General features: G+C 41.2%; 1 protein-coding gene across 1 annotated transcript in view; it reads left to right on the top strand.

Moving 5' to 3' along the window:
- Positions 1-20,074, top strand: part of noc3l (NOC3 like DNA replication regulator) — a 78,445-nt gene that overhangs the window by 54,587 nt on the left and 3,784 nt on the right. The window contains exons 9-20 of the mRNA XM_033033580.1: positions 2,885-3,060; positions 4,534-4,662; positions 6,773-6,904; positions 7,033-7,113; positions 10,370-10,470; positions 10,625-10,697; positions 10,800-10,863; positions 11,037-11,108; positions 12,635-12,816; positions 16,414-16,542; positions 17,191-17,288; positions 18,213-18,297. Of these exons, the coding sequence (XP_032889471.1) occupies positions 2,885-3,060; positions 4,534-4,662; positions 6,773-6,904; positions 7,033-7,113; positions 10,370-10,470; positions 10,625-10,697; positions 10,800-10,863; positions 11,037-11,108; positions 12,635-12,816; positions 16,414-16,542; positions 17,191-17,288; positions 18,213-18,297 (1,322 nt within the window). The remainder of the gene's footprint in view (positions 1-2,884; positions 3,061-4,533; positions 4,663-6,772; positions 6,905-7,032; positions 7,114-10,369; positions 10,471-10,624; positions 10,698-10,799; positions 10,864-11,036; positions 11,109-12,634; positions 12,817-16,413; positions 16,543-17,190; positions 17,289-18,212; positions 18,298-20,074) is intronic.

The following is a 20,074-nucleotide window of genomic DNA, read 5'->3' on the forward strand; positions in this document are numbered from 1 at the left end:
GCCCTTAACGATGGAAGGAAATTCAAGCCAGGCATTCTAACATTGGTGATTTGAACCAGGCCTGTGCCTTTGCTGTTGGTAAGGTGAACCCCTGCCTAAAGAAGTTTAAAAGGAGCCACAAGCATCCAGAATATAAATGGGATGTTAGCGTACTGGAAATGTGGAACGAGGTACATTGATTTACCATATATTGTTGGGCAGGGAAAACAACATGCCCATTTGGTGATTCTAAATACACTAATAATCTTAAAATCCACAGTCCCATTGTTCAAAATCCTGACAAATCGTCATCTGCCTCATTGAGCACTGATCATTCTCTCCTATTGAGTGCCTGGTTCCTGTGCTTACATGAAACTTATTGGGTTCATTGGAGAAATATTTATACCACTGCAAAATCTTAAGAAAATATGAATTAAAAGTGCATTAGCAGTAATCCAAAAGTATGGAAAATCCAAGGTAGACACAAAATGCTGGAGTAACGCAGCGGGACAGGCAGTATCTCTGGAGAGAAGGAATGAGTAACGTTTCGGGTCGAGACCCTTCTCTAGTTCCGACAGTCTGGAAAATCTGCTGGTCGAGTACCTCAAGTCCTAAGTGTGCCAGATTAACAAATGTTTACTCTCATCCATTGATTTGCAGGATTTGCCAGTTTAAATGGTGAAGTGGCCAGGACATTGCTTTCAATTATTATTATTATTAAAGCTTTATTTCAGACACAGGTCCATATAACACATCATACAGTATAAGGATACAAAAATACATTAAAAAATTGCATATTAGCCTAAAAGATATACAAGCTATTGCATCAATGCCGTCTTAGCCTAGAAGTGAATCTATAGCAGCTTTTCAGAGGGCTGACTAGGGCTTCAATTATGTGGTTCTCTGACTTGTCCAGACGACACATAAAACTAAACATCAGCTGTCTTAAGAGTGCCTCACAGGTTGGCACTCTAGTGGACACAAACAATTGACTGGCACTATGCTACCTAGGGACACGAAGCAGCAACCTCATTGCATCATTGTATGCTACCTTGAGCCTCTGCATACTCTTTTTCTTATAGTTAGACCACAATTGAGCAGTATATAACGGTGTGATGTAGGTTCTGAACAAGGAACACTTCACAGAGTCAAATTTCAAATTTCAAATTTATCATTACAGGCAGAGGAATGCGAGTTTGGGAAATTTAATTTTATGAAGGCAAATAATTGTTTATTGTAGACTGCAATGTATATCTTCATTAAAGTTGAATGCCTGCTAATGAGTATAGGTTCAAAGCCTCAGTTGTGTGTGATGTATGTGGATTTGGTGAATAGCTTATCCATCAATTGCTATCAATTATAGTGCCCTCTATATTGTTTGGGACAAAGACCCATCATTTATTTATTTGCCTCTGTACTCCACAATTTGAGATTTGTAATAGAAAAGATCGCATGTGGTTAAAGTGCACACTGTCAGATTTTAATAAAGGCCATTTTTATACATTTTGGTTTCGCCATGTAGAAATTACAGCAGTGTTTATACATAGCCCCCAGCATTAGCGATTCATGGACATCACCAGTTGCTGGGTGTCTACTCTGGTGATGCCCTGCAAGGCCTGTATTGCAGCCATCTTTAGCTTATGCTTGTTTTGGGGGCTAGTCCCCTTCAGTTTTCCCTTCAGCATATTAAGGCATGCCCAATTCAGTTCAGATCGGGTGATTGACTTGGCCACTTCAGAATTGGCCATTTTTTAGCTTTGAAAAACTCCTTTGTTGCCTTAGCAGTATGTTTGGGACCATCGTCTTGCTGTAGAATGAACTGCTGGCCAATGAGTTTTGAGGCATTAGTTTGAACTTAAGCAGATAGGATGTGTCTATACACTTCAGAATTCATTATGCTACTACCATCAGCAGTTGTATCATCAATGAAGATAAGTGAGCCAGTACCTTCAGCAGCCATGCATGCCCAGGCCATAACATCCCCACCACTGTGTTTCACACATGAGGTGGTATACTTTGGATCTTGGGCAGCTCCTTCTCTCCTCCATACTTTGCTCTTGCACTCACTCTGATATAAGTTAATCTTTGTCTCATCTGTCCACAAGACCTTTTCCAAGAACTGTGGTTGCTCTTTTAAGTACTTCTTGGCAAACTGTAACCTGGTCATCCTATTTTTGCAGCTAACCAGTGGTTTGCATCTTGCAGTGTAGCCTCTGTATTTCTGTTCATGAAGTCTTCTGCGGACAGTGGTCATTGACAAATCCACACCTGTCTCCTGAAGAGTGTTTCTGATCTGTCGGACAGGTGTTTGGGGATTTTTCTTTATTATAGAGAGAATTATTCTGTCATCAGCTGTGGAGCTCACTTATACCTGCATTAAGGAGGCAATTAAACACACCTGAGCAATTACAAACACCTGTGAAGCCATGTGTCCCAAACATTATGGTGCCCTGAAATGGGGGGACTATGTATAAACACTGCTGTAATTTCTGCATGGTGAAACCAAAATGTATAAAAATTGCCTTTACTAAAATCTGACAATGTGCACTTTAACCACATGTGATTTTTTCTATTACAAATCTCAAATTATGGAGTACAGAGGAAAATAAATAACTGATGGGTCTTTGTCCCAAACATTATGGAGAGCATTGTAGATCTCGAGCAATTAAATAAAAGGCCTCTGTTTAAATACTGTCCCTTCGTAAATGTTGGAATGTTGAATTTCTACAGGCGAACTATGACATTTTGTTTAAACATCGCTGCGAACAGTGTGTGTACTATGTAATTCTTTTGCCTTGGAAGATAGATTAATGAAGAGTCGCATTAATAAAAGAAGCAAGCTGAATTTGCTTTTTTGGACCTGTTCCCATCTTTGAAATTAAAGATATTCCTCTTTCTTCAACAGACTGGAAGCAGATGAAGAAAAAGAAGAGTAATGTTGTTTCGTTAAAAGCATATAAAGGCCTTGCAGAAGTGGCTATCAAATGTATTTGTGAATTGCTGCTGGCTTTACCACATTTTAACTTCCATAACAACATAGCTGTCTTGGTTGTGCCACTTATGAATGATAGGTCAAGGAAGGTAAAACTTGCCATACATTTGTATTCCTGTACCCAGATAGGTCTTGGAAGGCAACCTACCCTTATCAAAATTACCCTTATTAAAAATGATTTAACATATCCGTATATATATATAAACACCAGCACAGTGTCGCCATTGTGTAGCTGCTTCCTCTTCATTTGGGTTCTATCCTGACCAACAGGACCACAGTGAAACTAGTACAACGATTAGGGTGGGAGAGAGGGGATGTAAGGGTTACTTGAAGTTAGAGAAATCAATATTCATACCGCTGGGTCGTAAGCTGCCTATGCGAAATATGAGGTGGTGTTCCTCCAATTTGTGTTGGGCCTCACTGATAATCCCTCGTGTGAGAATCCCCCGGGCACACAGCTTAAGCGGAGACCCACAGTTCAATGTCCGGGCCACACACACGCTCATTCACCGTGATGCGACTAGAGTTGTACAGACCGCTGTCACTCTCTCTGCAGTCCCTGTCCGCCCGAACAGTCAGAAAGATGTCCACACTCGCACTAGACTGGGATGTCCTCATGGAGTCACGTCCCTACAAAACACCGAGATCACGGCACTCCCTCCGAGTCCTCACCAGCGCAGGCAGCACGTCCCATCTTTTTTTTTAGGCGACCTCACATTCCCCACTGTGATGGAAGGCAAATAGCATACCTTCTTTTCTCCTTTTCTCCTGCGGTCGGGGCAATCGAAACTTGCGTAGTTGGGGCGTTTGAAGCTCCCGCAGTCGGCGATCGAAGCTCCCACATCGTAGCGGTCGAAGCTCTTACGGTTGGAGCTCCTGCGGTTGATCCCTAACAAAGGGACCGCCAGCACCGCCATGTTAAAGCCACAGTGCAGACGGAATGAAACGGTGAAAAAGTCGCATCTAAGTCGAGGAAAGAGATAAAAAAGGTTTCACCGTCGCATAATACAAAAACTAAAGATGCACTAAAAACATACAAGTAAACAGGCCAAAACAGAATTACAGAAAAACCCATTTTCACCCAGGGAGTTGTGAATTTGTGGAATTCCCTGCCACAGTGGAGGCCAAATCACTGGATGGATTTAAGAGAGAGTTAGATAGAGCTCTTGGGGCTAGTGGAATCAAGGGATATAGGGAGAAGGCAGGCACGGGTTATTGATTGGGGACGATCAGCCATGATGTTGGTGTGGCTGCCATGTATGGCGCCACCCAGTGGATATATGAAAGGTACCATTATATATGCTACAGGTGTCAGTCATCTGCAGTCTCGAGGGAATAATATTCAACTGGAAATACTGTTGAGAATTAAATCCTTGTTTGTTTCTAAAAGTTGATACATATTTCAAATGGGTTTTTTTCAAGAACATAGGAAAAGGAACCAAATAGCTACTGCAGAATGATGGGACAAATGATCTGATTGTGTTGTGAAGATATGTGAATCTGTTGAGCTTTTTAATGACATCTTGTTTTTTTGCTCATGTTTAATACCTTTATCTCTCCAGATTTCAGCAATGTGTTGTGAAGCTGTGGAAAACCTTTTTAAGCAGGACAAAATCGGCCAAGCTTCACTTTGTTTGGTCAAAATAATTTCTGGTCTTGTTAAAAGCAGAAGCTACGATCTCAGACCTGAGGTAAATTCTATTAAGTTCAGTAATTATAAGTTGGTTATTTTATGAAACCCTACCAATACTGCCACTCTAAAGTATTTGGTTTTTCTTCATGTGGTACAAAATATAAGGGTGAAGGAACTATATTCAATTTAAATTTGTTGTAATTTAACTATTTTATTGATTCTGTAAACTACAGTTTAGAACCATCAGAGTTTCAATTTAGAAATTAAATTCTCATTTGCTTTGGCCTGTGCTTGTTCAATTCTGGTTTAGTCAAATTCATTGGTTGAAGTTAATGGATATTTTTAAGGCAGATATAGATGAATTCTTGGTTGGTGCGGGTGTCAGGGGTTATGGGGAGAAGGCAGGAGAATCAGGTTGAGAGTGAATTTATGGAATCTGTGAATTTGTGGAATTCCCTGCCACAGAGGGCAGTGGAGGCCAAGTCACTGGATGGATTTAAGAGAGAGTTAGATAGAGCTCTAGGGGCTAGTGGAGTCAAGGGATATGGGGAGAAGGCAGGCACGTGTTATTGATAAGGGACGATCAGCCATGATCACAATGAATGGCGGTGCTGGCTCGAAGGGCCGAATGGCCTCCTCTTGAACCTATTTTCTATGTTTCTATGAGAGGGAGAGATAGATCAGCCATGATTGAATGGCGGAGTAGATTTGATGGGCCGAATGGCCTAATTCTACTATCACATGAACTTATGTAGACCCTTTTAGTCTAAATGAACTAATCTATGTAGGGGGAGTGTTTTTGGTAACTTGATATTAAAGCACTGTTTGTAAAAATTATTATGTTGTGACATAGTTCTCTCGTGTTCCTGTGACATAAATAGCTCTTTATTGTTCAACTGTTCAGTCAGATCATAATTAAATTGTGAATTTACAGATGTGGAACAAGTCAAACATGTTCCTGAATAATCATTTGTTGAAACTTTGGTGTAAGAGCAAAAGTTGTGCAAGTTAGACCCTCAACTTTATGATGAATCCTGTTAGTTACAGAATTACATTGGAATGTTATTGTAAAACATTGTCAGTCTTTCAAAAGCTTGATTCTAACAATGTCTGGGATGTTGTGTTCGGTACAGAAATAATCCTGAACCCAGGAGAAAAAAAATTGCCTGTCTTGTTTCCATCTTTGCAAACGCGATGACTGGCACTCAAAATGAATTGATAAAACTCATGTGTTTTCGTGCTTATGTGTATGAGTGTGAGCATGTGTGTGCGTGTACATGCATATGCATTTGTGTTTGACATTGGGTCTTGTAAACATGTCCTGTGTAGGACGGAACTGCAGATGCTGGTTTACACCGAAGGTAGATACGAAATACTGGAGTAACTCAGCGGGTGAGGCAGCATCTCTGGATAGAAGGAATGGGTGACGTTTCCGGTCGAGACCCTTCTTCAGACTGAAACATAGAAACAGAAAATAGGTGCAGGAGTAGGCCATTCGGCTCTTCGAGCCCATTCAATATGATCATGGCTGATCATCCAACTCAGTATCCTGTACCTGCCTTCTCTCCATACCCCCTGATCCCTTGAGCCACAAGGACCACATCTAACTCCCTCTTAAATATAGCCAATGAACTGGCCTCAACTACCTTCTGTGGCAGAGAATTCCAGAGATTTACCACCATCTGCGTGAAAAATGTTTTTCTCATCTCGGTCCTAAAGGATTTCCCCTTTATCCTTAAACTGTGACCCCTTGTCCTGGACTTCCCCAACATTGGGAGCAATCTTCCTGCATCTAGCCTGTCCAACCCCCTAAGAATTTTGTAAGTTTCTATAAAATCCCCCCCCCTCAATCTTCTAAATTCTAGCGAGTACAAGCCGAGTCTATCCAGTCTTTCTTCATATGTAAGTCCTGATATCCCAACAGAACGGAAAATCCAGAACACGTCCTCTTCTGTAATTCGACCCACTTTGTTTAGTATTCCCCTCTGTTGAAGCTCCATACACGTGGATAGTTGATTTGCTGGCTTTCTCTGCAGTTTGATGGGATAAATGGCCTGTATTCTATGGGGTTATTTTTCTGAATAAATTATTATTTAATTTAAGGCACAATGGTCTTCAAGATTTACAATCGGGTGTGTTCTAAGATATATTTATTATTTTGCCATCAGGTGCTGAAAACATTCCTTACTTTGCGGATTAAGGAAGTGGAGGTTAAAAAGGATTCTGAGGATATTGCCCCTAAAAAAAGATTCCTAACTTGCAAAGAGAAGAAGAAAAATCTATCTCGGATGCAGAGAAAGGTAATGTCTCCCTTGCCTAATTGTCACTGCATTGTAGGATAGAAGTGAGGGAAAAACCCTTGCTCTGTTAAAATAATGTTTGCTAATGTGTGAATGCATCAGTTTAATTTAAAGCATTTGTTTTCCAGTGGAAAAAAGCAGAGGAGAAACTTGAGAAAGAACTTCTAGAAACAGAAGCTGCAGAAAGTAAAGACAAAAAATTAAAATTGGTATGTGGTATGCACTTCAACCCTCGACGCAGCATGTTTAAAATGTCTAATTTATTTAGGGGAGTTTTTTCCCACTTCAGTTTAGTTTATTGTCACGTGTACCGAGAAACAGTGAAAAACGTTTGTTGCGTGCTATCCAGTCAGCGGAAAGACAATACATGATTACAATTTACAGAGAATAGATACATGATAAAGGAATAACGTTTAGTGCAAGGTAAAGCCAGCAAGGTCCGATCAAGGATTTATTCATTCCTACCAAAATTTCCAATCCAACCAGGTCGGAAAAAGAGATGAACCAGAACCAGGGGCCACAGTCTTAGAATAAAGGGGAGGTCATTTAAGACAGGGGTGAGAAAAAACATTTTCACCCAGAGAGTTGTGAATTTGTGGAATTCCCTGCCACAGTGGAGGCCAAATCACTGGATGGATTTAAGAGAGAGTTAGATAGAGCTCTTGGGGCTAGTGGAATCAAGGGATATAGGGAGAAGGCAGGCACGGGTTATTGATTGGGGACGATCAGCCATGATCACGATAAATGGCGGTGCTGGCTCGAAGGGCCGACTGGCCTCCTACTGCACCTATTTTCTATGTCTATGTCTATGTATCATAGATTGAAAAGATACTGGAAGAAAGTTGTCACAATTGGTGTTCTTTTGGCCACAAGTCAGCCATCCAGACTCGGGGTTGGGAAGCAGGATGCTGAAACCATTTTATGTCCTTAAATAAATGACTGCACTAAAGTTGAAGTATTTTTGTTGGAACTGCTAAGAGAGCATGCAAAAGAAAAAAAAATATAAGACATTAAAAGTCCACTCTGAAAATGAAATGTTTGGCAGAGGGAATATATGCCAAATGTCAAACATCTTTAGAACTTTACTTTTATTTGCTGAGTGATCACCAATCTATATTGGCTGGCCTGATGGCAATCTGCAAATATGTCATAGTTTATGTACCACATCATCGTTGACATAACCACTTCAGTGTGTGCTGTTGGCACGGCATTTTGCCTGTTGCACGGAGAGAAAGCACCTTTATTCCAAATTTTTAATCAAAACATAACGGCATTAATTTATAAGATTGCTTTCTTTGTTGTCTGGTATCCCTTTGCCAGATGTAAAACATTTTTGTGTGTGTGTATGTTACCATAAATTAGTAGCATATCTCAACGATTAGTCATCTATTAAATGTAATCTTTATTGTTAGCTTTGTTTATCGGAGCAGTTAATGTGGTTATATTTTTCGTTATTTTGTGACATAAACTGTTGAATGTCTACGTCACTTTTTAATGTCCAAAGTAAAGACGAGGAGGTGTGCAGAACACATTATAAGAGGCTATAAAAAAACGGATAGGTTAAATACGTAGGCAAAGATGAGATGAATGGATGGTAGGATCATACAGCATAGGAACTGGCCCTTTGAAGCATCACGTCCACACTGACGTGTTTGCCCACCTGTACTAACGATCTGGAAAAAAGTTAAATTGTCCATTTTAGCATGAATATTTTAAAAATCACATTATTTACGTAATGAAAGATTGTAGAGCGTTGACATGCAGAGTTTTCTGGGTGTCCACATGTATGATTGGCACAAGGCAACTATATAGATACAGTGACAATCAGGAAAGCTTTTGTGAAATATAAAAGTTGTGAGGATTTATTTCATTTATGTGCAGTGTTGCTGGAATCTTGACTGGATACATTGTACAGCATTGTTTCAGGAAGGATGTAAGGGAGTTCAGAGGAGGTTTGTTGGATTGATGTGTAGGAAGGAACTGCAGATGCTGGTTTACACCAAAGATAGCCACAAAAAGCTGGAGTAACTCAGTGGGTCAGACAGCATCTCTGGAGAAAAGGAATAGGTGACGTCTGAAGAAGGGTCTCGACCCAAAACGTCACCTATTCCTTTTCTCCAGAGATGCGGACTGACCCACTGAGTTACTCCAGCTTTTTCTGGCTATCTTTTGTTGGATTGATACCTGGAATGGATGGGTTATCTTGCAAGGAAAGATTGTGTGCTTCTATCTTTACGATTTTTGATGAGTGAGATGTGGCCTAATTGAAACACAAATAAGATCCTGAAGGGTCTTGATAGGCTGGAGATGTAGAGAATGTGGGACAACCTAGAACTAGAGAGGCAATATTTAAAATTAAAGGGTTACCCATTTAACACACGAATGAGCCCAGATGATTTGAGGCTGATGCATGTGGAGCTCCTTTGCTTGATGGAGGATGGAAGCAGGGTCTTTCCATGAACAGAGAGATTATTCATGAGCAGGAATAGTCATGGAATTTAATACAGAGAAAAGTGAGGTATTGCATTTTGGGAAGTCTAATATGGGCAGGACCTACACGGTGAATGGTAGGGATCTGGGTAGTGTTGTAGAGCAGAGGGCTCCAGGTGTGCAGGTACATGGTTCCTTGAAGGTGGAGTCGCAGGTAGATAAGGTTGCACATGGCCGTCATCATTCAGAATATTGAGTATAGAAGTTGGGTGGTCATGTTGCAGTTATATAAGATGTTGGTGAGGTCGCATGTAGAGTATTGTGTTCAGTTCTGAGCACCATGTTATAGGAAAGATGTTGTCAAGCTGGAAGGGTACAGAGAAGATTTACGAGGATGTTGCCAGGACTAGAGGGTGTGAGCTGTAGGGAGAGGTTGAGTAGGCTGGGTCACTATTCCTTGGAGCGCAGGAGGATGAGGGGTGATCTTATAGAGTTATACAAAATCATGAGAGGAATAGATCGGGTAGATGCACAGTCTCTTGCCCAGTGTAGGGGAATTGAGGACCAGCGGACATAGGTTTAAGGTGAAGGTGAAAAGATTTAATAGGAATCTGAGAGGTAATTTTTTCACACAAAGGGTGGTGGGTGTATGGAACAAGCTGCCATAGGAGGTAGTTGAGGCTGGGACTATCGTGACGTTCAATAAACATTTAGACAGGTACGTAGATAGGATGGGTCAACTCATATCAAGACTTGAGGGATTAGAGGGATATGGCCAAATGCAGGCCGGTGGGACCAGTGCAGCCGGGACTTGTTGGCTGAAGTTGGACAAGTTGGGCCGAAGGACCTGGTTCCATGCTCCGTGACTGAATAGTTAACCGAGGTCGACAGATTATGACGTTGTGGTTACCGTTAGATCAACTATGATTTTATTAAATGATGGAGCAGGCTCAAGGAACTGAGTGACCTACATCTGCTCCTAATTCATAGTTTATGATAAGGTTACACTAATGGAATTTTCTTTATTATTGACAGCACACTGAAATCCTAAACATTGTTTTTCTGACATACTTCAGAATCCTGAAGAAAGCACAAAAATCTGCTGTTCTTCCTGTCGTCCTGGAAGGCCTTGCCAAGTAAGCGAGCATCTTTAATTGTTTGTCATTTGCACTTCCTTGTTTAAATGTCCAATTCCAACTTCAGTATTTTAACTTTTGTCATTTGACATTGGTAATTACTTAAAATTGCTTGTGTTTACAACCTGAATATAATTTGCCTTTATTCTTTTAGATTTGCTCACCTTATTAATGTGGAGTTCTTTGATGATCTTCTGGTGGTTCTGTATTCTCTCATAGACTCTGGGGTGAGTGCAAGATTTGAATTTGAAAGAGAGATTTTTACTCCACATTGGTAATGTTTCAATTGCTACATATATTTAGTCTGAACTTCAGTTTTTTTGCAACAGAGTCTTAACCACAGAGAGTGCCTTCACTGTATTCAAGCAGCCTTTCACATTCTTTCTGGTCAAGGTAGGCCCCTTTTACAATCTGATTTTTATTTTTATTATGAAGCTGTGAAGGAGGTTCTTGTTCCTGTACTTCACAAGTACATGTTATCCTAGTAGTTTTCATTTTCTAAAAGCTATTCAGATTTTAACAGCACTTCCAAGTCTACAAAGTTAAACTTATTATTTTGCACTCAGGCGATGTGCTGAATATTGATCCTATGAAGTTCTACACTCACCTCTACAAACTGTTGTTTGCCCTGCATGCCGGTAAGTTAAATGTTTTTCAGCTTGTTAATAGTGTCATACAGCATGGAAACAGGCCTTTCGACTCAATTGCCACAGTAACCAACATGCATCATCCACACTAGTCCCACCTGCCTGCCTTTTGCTCATATTCTTCTAAACTCATCCTGTCAAATGTACATATCCAAATGTGTTTAAATGTTGTGATATTTCCTGCCTCAGCAACCTCCTCTGGCAGCTCGTTCCATATACCTACCACCCTTTGTGTAAAACTGCCTCTTGGGTTCCTATTCAATTTATCATCCTCACCTTAAACCTATGTCCCTTGTTTCTTGATTCCCCTGCTCTGGGTAAAAATATCTGTGCATGAGTCTATTCCTTTCATGATCTTCTACACCTCTATAAGATCATACCTCATCCTCCTGCTCTCCAAGGAATAACGTCCTACCCTGCTCAACCTCTCCCTATAGCTCAGACCCTTGAATCCTGGCTACATCCTTGTAAATTTTCTCTGAATCCTTTCGAGCTTAACAACATCTTTCCTATAAAAGGGTGGCCAAATGCACTGCCTCGAGGATATAAAGTGTTGGATGGCCCAGAACCTCCTCCAACTAAACGAGAGTAAGCTTGAGGTCATCCTACTTGGCCCCTCGGACTCAATCAAAATGATAGCAGGCAGCTTTGGAAGCCTAACCTCCTTACTCAAACCTCACGTCAAAAACCTTGGTGTGATATTTGACTCCGCGTTGAAATTTGACAAACAAGTCAATGCCGTTGTAAAAGCTAGCTTCTTCCAGGTTCGCACGATACCTAAAATAAAACAATTCCTCCAGTTTGACGACCTCGAAAAGATCATCCACTCATTTATCTCCTCCCGCCTTGATTACTGCAACTGCCTTTACACTGGCATCGGCCAATCATCCCTGTCCCGCCTGCAACTGGTCCAAAACGCCGCAGCGAGACGCCTGACGGGCACCCGAAAAAGGGACCACATCACCCCGATTCTGGCCTCTCTCCACTTGGGGCGACTGACCATCCTGCGGTCTAGGCATAAGCTCAGGGGCGACCGCGCTTTTGCTTTTGTAACTCCTAGACTGGAACAGCATCCCTCTTCCCATCAGAACTGCCCCCTCCATCAACTTAAAACTCATTTCTACTCTCAAGCCTTTCTTGAGGTCCTCTGAGGGACGCTGTATGTATGTATCTATGTATGTATTGTTGATCTATGTACTACTGTTTGTAGCACGTTAGTATCTGCACCAATGTAAAGCACTTTGGTCAACGAGAGTTTTTAAATGTGATAGAAATAAAATTGACTTGACTTGACTTGAAAGCTGCTATTGATAGCTACATAGAAATAAACAAATACATTTTCTCTAGTACAGACTCTGAGGGAAATTTAATGTAAAACAGTCCGCAAATCTTAATTTAATGTGATGATGGAGATCCACTTTTCACGCCTAATATATTCTAAAATAAATCCTGCCAAAATAGAATTTGACATTTTCCTCATTATTGCTGTAATTTGAAGGTTGGTTTTGTTTTTTCAGGAAACACAAATGAAGAAGTGTTGTTAATGCTGCAATGTATTGATGTGATGTTGACAAAACGCAGAAAGCAGGTTTCTCTGCAGCGTGCATTTGCTTATATTAAACGTCTGACTACTCTTGCACTTAATGTTCTACCGAATTCTGCCATTGGTATCTTGGCAACTAACAGAGTATTAATGAATGTAAGTGCAATCTTTATAGAAAAACTCTACATGGTGGCACAGCAGTAGAGTTGCTGCCTTACGACGCTTTTAGCGCCAGAGACGCGGGTTCGATCCCGATTACGGGTGCTGTTTGTATGGAGTTTGTATGTTCTCCGCATGTCCACGTGGGTTTTCTCTTTCCTCCCACACTCCAAAGATGTACAGGTTGTAGGTTAATTGGTGGTATAAGTGTAAATTGTTCCTGGTGTGTGTAGGATAGTGTTAATGTGCAGGGATCGCTGGTCGGTGCGGACTCGGTGGGCCGAAGGGCCGGTCCGCACTCTATCTAAACTAAATCTGACACATCTTTTCTGTCAGAGCTGAGTTTCGCCTCCTGTTTCCATCTATTTAACACTTCAGCCCATCTTCTGATCACGTTTCCAAGCTTCTGACAAACCAGATAACAGGATGAATGCTCTCCTAGACAACTTGTCCTTCTTATAAGCATCAGCAGATCCAAAACTCCACTTTCCATACCCTGTCCCACATTAGGCAATATTCATCGCTGATTTCCTATTCATATGCTCCCAAGGTTTTACATTTTTAAATTCTCATCTATGTGTTTAAATCATGTTGTGGAATATTTCTTTCCCTCTCTCTAAACTTCCAGCCCTGAATCTCCACTTGTTTTCCCACTGAAAGTTTCTCTGTCTCTGTCAGCTCCTCTCATTCAACCCTTCAGGTATTTACCCCAAAAATGAAATGTTAAACCTAAATTCCTCCACCTTCCTTTTTAAAGATCTTTCTCAAACCTTCAAGCATGGATTTGGTCAACCGCCCATCACCTTAATGTTCTACTGCTGGCTCAGCATTTATTTTTTCCTTTACTCTGTGGGGTCACTGGTCAATTTACTTTTCTTGTTCAGAAGTTATTAATTTAGCTACAATAATAAGTAAAAGTAAATCTGCTCTAACGCATGTTTTCATTCAAAAATTGCGTTTGATTAGGGGATGATTGGCATTGTGAAGTCATACAGCACGGAAACTGCCCTTCGGCCCAACTCACCTATGCCAACCAAGATGCCCCAACTACAGCTTTTGCCCACAGTTCGCCCATATTCCTCTAAACCATGCACCTGTCCAAATGTCCTTTAATTGCTTTTATAGTACCTGCCTCAAATACCTTCTTCAGCAGCTTGTTCTTTATACCCACCACCCTTTGAATGAAGAAAACGCCCCCTCAAGAACCTAATAAATCTTCTCCATCTCACCTTTGTCCTCTCGTTCTTGATTCCCCCATCCTGTGTAATAGATTGTGCATTCACGCTGTCGATTCACTTCATGATTTTATACATCTCTATATATGATCACCCCTCTGCTTCCTGCGCTCCGGGGTCTGTCCAACCACTCCCTATAGCTCAGAGCATCAAGTCCTGGCAACAATCTCATAAATCTTCCCTGCAATATTTTCAGCTTAATAACATCCTTCCTATAACAGGGAAACTGAACAAATGTGGCCTCTCCACCGTCTTGTACAATCGCAACATAATGTCCCAACTTCAATACTCAATACCCGGACTGATGAAGGCCAATGTAGCAAAAGCCTTCTTTACCACTCTATCTAACTGTGACGCCACCTTCAGGTAACAATGTACCTGCACTCCTAGATCCATCCGCTCTACAATACTTCCCAGAGCCCTAACATTCACTGTGTGGTCCTGCCCGGAATTAACTTCCCAAAATACAACACCTGGCACCTATCTACATTAAACTCCACATTCCTCAGTCTACTTGGTTATCAAAATCCTGCTGTAATTTTTGATACCCATCATTAATATGTATGATACCATCCACTTTATTGTCATCTGCAAACTTACTAATCACATCTTGCACATTCTCATCCACCTTGTTGATATAAACTACAAATTGCAATGGACCCAGCATATCCACTAGTCACAAGCCTTTCGTCTGATAAACAACCGTCCACCATCGCCCTCTGCTTCCTGCCGTGAAGCCAGTTCTGCATGCAGTTGGCTATTTCTCCATGGATCCCATGCGATTTAACTTTCCAGAGCAGCTGACCATGTGGAATCAAATCTCTTGCTGGTCCATGTCTTCTGCATTACCCTCATCAGCCATTTTGGTTAATTCTCAAAAAACTCAAATTCGTAAGAGATAATCTCCCACATACTAAACCATGCTGGCTATCCCCAATCAGCTTCTTTCTATCCAAATGCATACATATCTTCTCTCAAACCCCTCTCCAGGAAGTCTGAAGGTCTCGATCCAAAATGTCACCTTTCCATGTAACTTCTTCCCAATGATCAGACACCATTGTCTCTTCAGAATGCACTATGTCAGTTTCACAGCTGATGGCCATAGAAATTGACAAGCAATCACTTCTATTACACTTGAGCAATGGTAGTCTTTTAAACAACGTGACATACAGCTGTTAATATTTATAGCTTGCAGTAACAAGAGCACAGTTATAGCTATTGAAGACACCTTTATGTTTGAAAATCCTCCTGGAAAAGAATTATCCTCCTGGAAGTGCACAAAAAACACTCTAGAACTAACTCCTTTTCCTGATTGATACAGTTTTTTTTACTGCAATTTTCTATAATGCCATGTTTCTTAAGAGTGTCCCTATCACATTATAGTAGAACTGCCTGTACATTATTTGTATCTTCCCAGTGCTTATACTTGATTGATATACCTAACCGTTCATAGTGCCACCTTGCATAAGTTACATGAGTTATACTGTTGACTTTGTAGAAGGTTTGTATTAGTGCTCTTGCTTTTGCCTGTGTAAGATAAGGTGAGTGCTGGCGTTTGCCGATGAAATTATTGCACTCGGCTGGAAGTGCACAAAGAACTAGCAGAATTCCCGGTTGCTGGACATTTTAATTCTCCTTCCGATTCCTACACAGTCCATGGTCTCCTCCATTGTCAGAGTGAGGCTAAACGCAAATTGGAGGAAAGACCAAACGCAGACTGGGCTATCGTTTCACGGAACACCTTCGCTCAGCCCGCGTGAACCAACCTGATCTCCCGGTTGCTGGACATTTTAATTCTCCTTTCCATTCCTACACAGACGTTTCTGTCCTCGGTCTCCTCCATTGTCAGAGTGAGGCTAAACACAAATTGGAGGAACAGCATCTCATATTTCGCTTGGGCAGCTTACAGCCCAGTAATATGAATATTGATTTATCTCACTCCAGGTAGCCCAGCATTCTCTCTCTCTCTCCCTCCCCCACCCAAGTCGCACTAGCTTCTCATATATTTCATTCATTGTTCTTTATCTCTCCACATCACCGTCTATATCTCTTGTTTCGCTTATCCCTAACCAGTATGAAGAAGGGTCTTGACCCGAAACGTCACGCATTCCTTCTCTCCAGAGATGCTACCTGTCCCGCTGAGTTACTCCAGCATTTTGTGTCTATCTTTGGTTTAAACCAGCCTCTGCAGTTCCTTCCTACACACTAATCCAATTAACACTGAAATAGAAGGGTTAAGTTATTCAGAAATGAAATTGCATTTTAATAACTATTTAACAGTTATTTCCAGGTGGGATTATGTTGCAAAATGTGAGATGTTTTATGAAAATATTACTGAAAATAACGTTTCATCTCTTAGTCATTTCCAAAGATGGATATTTTGCTCGATAATGAATCTCAAGGTAGCGGACTTTATCTGCCAGAGCTCGACGAACCAGAATACTGCAATGCGCAGAACACTGCTTTATGGGAGTTGCATTATCTTCAGGTACACTTGTTTAGCACTGTTAACCAGACACTCGGGTAAAAGTTATAGTTCAATGTACTTAAGCCGAGTATTTCCTTACCAGTGGCCCACTGTTTTATTTGTGGGGAGAACCATACTGACATTCCAGGTGGTCTCTGAGAGCTGAAAACACAACAAGAGTCTCATCCTAGCCAAGCCCAATCCAATTCTTACATTTTTAGTCTTATAAATGAAAATTCAGACGTTCCTCGTCCGTTTTACCAAATTATGACGTGAATAATAAGCTCCTTAAAATGTATAACATTACATCTGTTTGACATCACTATTTGCTTGAAATAGTTTTTAGCCTTTTCAGTCCAAGAGATGTAATAGTTTAGCTGTACGTCCAAGCCACATCAATATTCATTTCCACCCCCTTTCGTGGGACGTTGATTTGTACATCCTTAGCTATTGGACTGTCTGTAAATAAATCTCCATCATCTTTAAGAGATCAAAAGATAGAACTTTCCTTGCAACATGAATGAGGATTTGATGTAGTTAGTTACTTAGTTTAATAGTATTGTCACATTTAGTTAATCAGTTAGTTTAATAGTATTGTCACATTTAGTTAGTTACTTAGTTTAATAGTATTGTCACGTTTTTCTCCAGCATTTTTAATTGTAATTGCAGAGACATTTCCATCCTGTGGTGCAAAGGTTTGCAGCGCATCTTAGTGTGGGTGCACCATCAGAAGGGTCCGGAGCCTTGAGACCAGAACTAAGCAGAAAGTAAGGAATGTTGCGGTTTGCATAACTTTAACCTCATGTCAAGGTTACCTATTTTTATCCTTTGTGAATCCTTGGCTATGGTAAAACATTTCATGCAGTGTCTCCTAAACATGTACCTACTCACAGATATCACTGCACATAAAAGCTTACTGCATGTAATGCAGAGAAGGGCTGCGTCATGATCGGTGAACCAAGATCAACTCTAACTACTTTAGGAGCACAAAATTTGCCTTTTCCAACCAGTAATACCAAAAGGAAAGATTTGTTAATTCATGTTTTAGAATTGGTGTTCTACTTCTGCCTACATTCATTTCAAAATAAATTTAATTCATAACAAAACAATTTAGATTTCATTGAGTCATACAGTGTGGGAACAAGCCCTTCAGCCTCACTTGTCCACACCAACCAACATGTCCCAGCTACACTAGTTCCACCTGCTTGCATTTGGTCCATATCCCTCCAAACCTGTCCTATCCATGTACCTATCTAACTGCTTCTCAAACTTTGGGATAGTCCCAGCCTCAACTTCCTCCATTGGCAACTTGTTCCATACACCCACCACCCTTTGTGTGAAAAAGTTACCCCTCAGATTCCTATTAAATCTTTTCACCTTCACCTTGAACCTCTGTCTGCTGGTCCTCAATTCCCCTACTCTGGGCAAGAGACTCTGTGCATCTCCCTGATCTATTCCTCTCATGATTTTATACACCTCTATAAGATCACCGATCATCCTGCGATCCAAGGAATAGAATCCCAGCCTACTCAACCTCTCCCTATAGCTCACACCCTCTAGTCCTGGCAACATCCTGGTAAATATCCTGTGAGCAGACAACATTAAAAACTCATTTTTTCTACTGTTAGTCTATGGCAAACTAATTAAAAAAATGTTAGCAGAGACCAAATGTATTTGCTTGTTTCATTTAGACATGCTACAGAGCTATTTGAAGAGTTCAGCATGAAAGGGATGACCTTCAACCCTCCAATTACATCTTCTACATCAAACAAGAAGGTAACAGAAACATCAATGTTATTTATCTTACCTTTTACTGTTTGCCTTGCTGTTTTATTAACTTTCTATATTGTGTGTATGGACTAGTTAAATGTTGTTTTATTTAGCCAACTTCAGCATATATTAACAAACATTTTAAAGTGATAAAACATTTGACATTGCAACTCGGGAGCGATGGGTGGGAACCGGAGCAGCCGGTCAGCATGTAAAGGGATTAAGGAAGGGGAAGGTAGAGTTTAGGTCAAGTAAGTCTAATAGGAAAACCAGGCATGGTTAATAAACATGGTGAGACTGATAATTTGAACTTCAGTTTAATTTAGAGAAACAGCGCTGTTTGCGCGCTGAGTCTGCACCGACCAGCACATTAACACTACCCTGCACACACTAGGGACAATTTAACATTTATACCAAGCCAATTAACCTTCAAACCTGTACGTCTTTGGAGTTTGGGGGGAGACCGAAGATCTCGGAGAAACCCCACGCAGGTCTCAGGGAGAACGTACAAGCACCCGTAGTCAGGATCTACGTCATCCTGGTGCCAACCTACGACAGCATCTACTTCAGGAGAAGTCAAGCTACGCTCATTGGCGTCAAACCCACTGTCGCCAAAAAATGTTCAACATGTTGAAAATTTAGCGGCGACCAGAAAGACGCTACGACTTCTTGCGCGACTGAGGAGACGACTCACAGCGACCACCGGCGAACATGTGGCGACAAACTATGGGGGGGGGGGGGGGGGTACAAGAGGTGAGGGAGTTGTACTACTAATCTGCTGAGATTAGAGGGCATCATGGCTGGATCATCACAGCCAGCAGGAAATAGAGGTACAGGAAAGATGTAAAAACAACAATGTTGTGAGAATTGTAATCTTCCCAATATTGATCGAGACCTCCCTGCTGACAATGGTTTAGATGGGTCATAATTTGTTCGACGCGTTCAGGTGTAAAGCATTTGACTAGGTCCCTCTTGGTAGGCTGAGCTAGAAGATTAAGCAACGTAAGAAAGTTGGCAGGGTTCATTCATAATAGGCTTGGTCATAGGAGACGGTGGGGACTAGTGGATGGGTGTTATTCCATCTGGAGCTCTATGACCAGTGTTGTTCTACAAGGATATTATTTGTAATATATATATGTGACTTGGTCAAAAATGTAAGTGTTCTGATTAGCAAATAACACAAAAACTGAGAATTGCAGATAGTGAGAGAGTTACTGTCGAAGGATACAACAGTTGGTAAGATTTTAGAGTCAATTCTAAAGGATGAGGTTAAGCAGTAAGTTCATGATAAAATAGACCGAAGTCAGCATGGTTTTATGCAGGGAAGATGTTGCCTGAGGAATCTGCTGAAGTTCTTTGAGGAAGTTAATAGCAGGACAGACAGGGGGGAGACTGTAGATGTTGTTTACATAGATTTTCAGAAGGGGTTCGATAGGTGCCGCACGTCAGGCTGCTAAGGAGGATGAGAGCCCGTGGTATTGAAGGGCAGATACTAGCATGGATAGCAGGTTGGCTGGATGGCAGAAGGCAAAGAGTTGCAATAAAAGCCGCTTTTTCAGGTTGGCTGCCATTGACTAGTGGAGTTCAGGAAGGGTCGGTGCTGGACTGCTTCTCTTCACGTTGTATATTAATGATAAGGGGATTGAAGGCTTTGTGGACAAGTTTGCAGATGATGTTAAGATTGGTGGAGGGGCAGACAGTGCAAGGACTCTGCAGAAGGATTTGGACAGGTTCGGAGAGAGGGCAGAGAAGTGGCAGATGAAATTCAGTGCAGCAAAGTGCG

This window comes from Amblyraja radiata, chromosome 15 (genome assembly GCF_010909765.2).
Source record: "Amblyraja radiata isolate CabotCenter1 chromosome 15, sAmbRad1.1.pri, whole genome shotgun sequence".
Taxonomy (NCBI): domain Eukaryota; kingdom Metazoa; phylum Chordata; class Chondrichthyes; order Rajiformes; family Rajidae; genus Amblyraja; species Amblyraja radiata.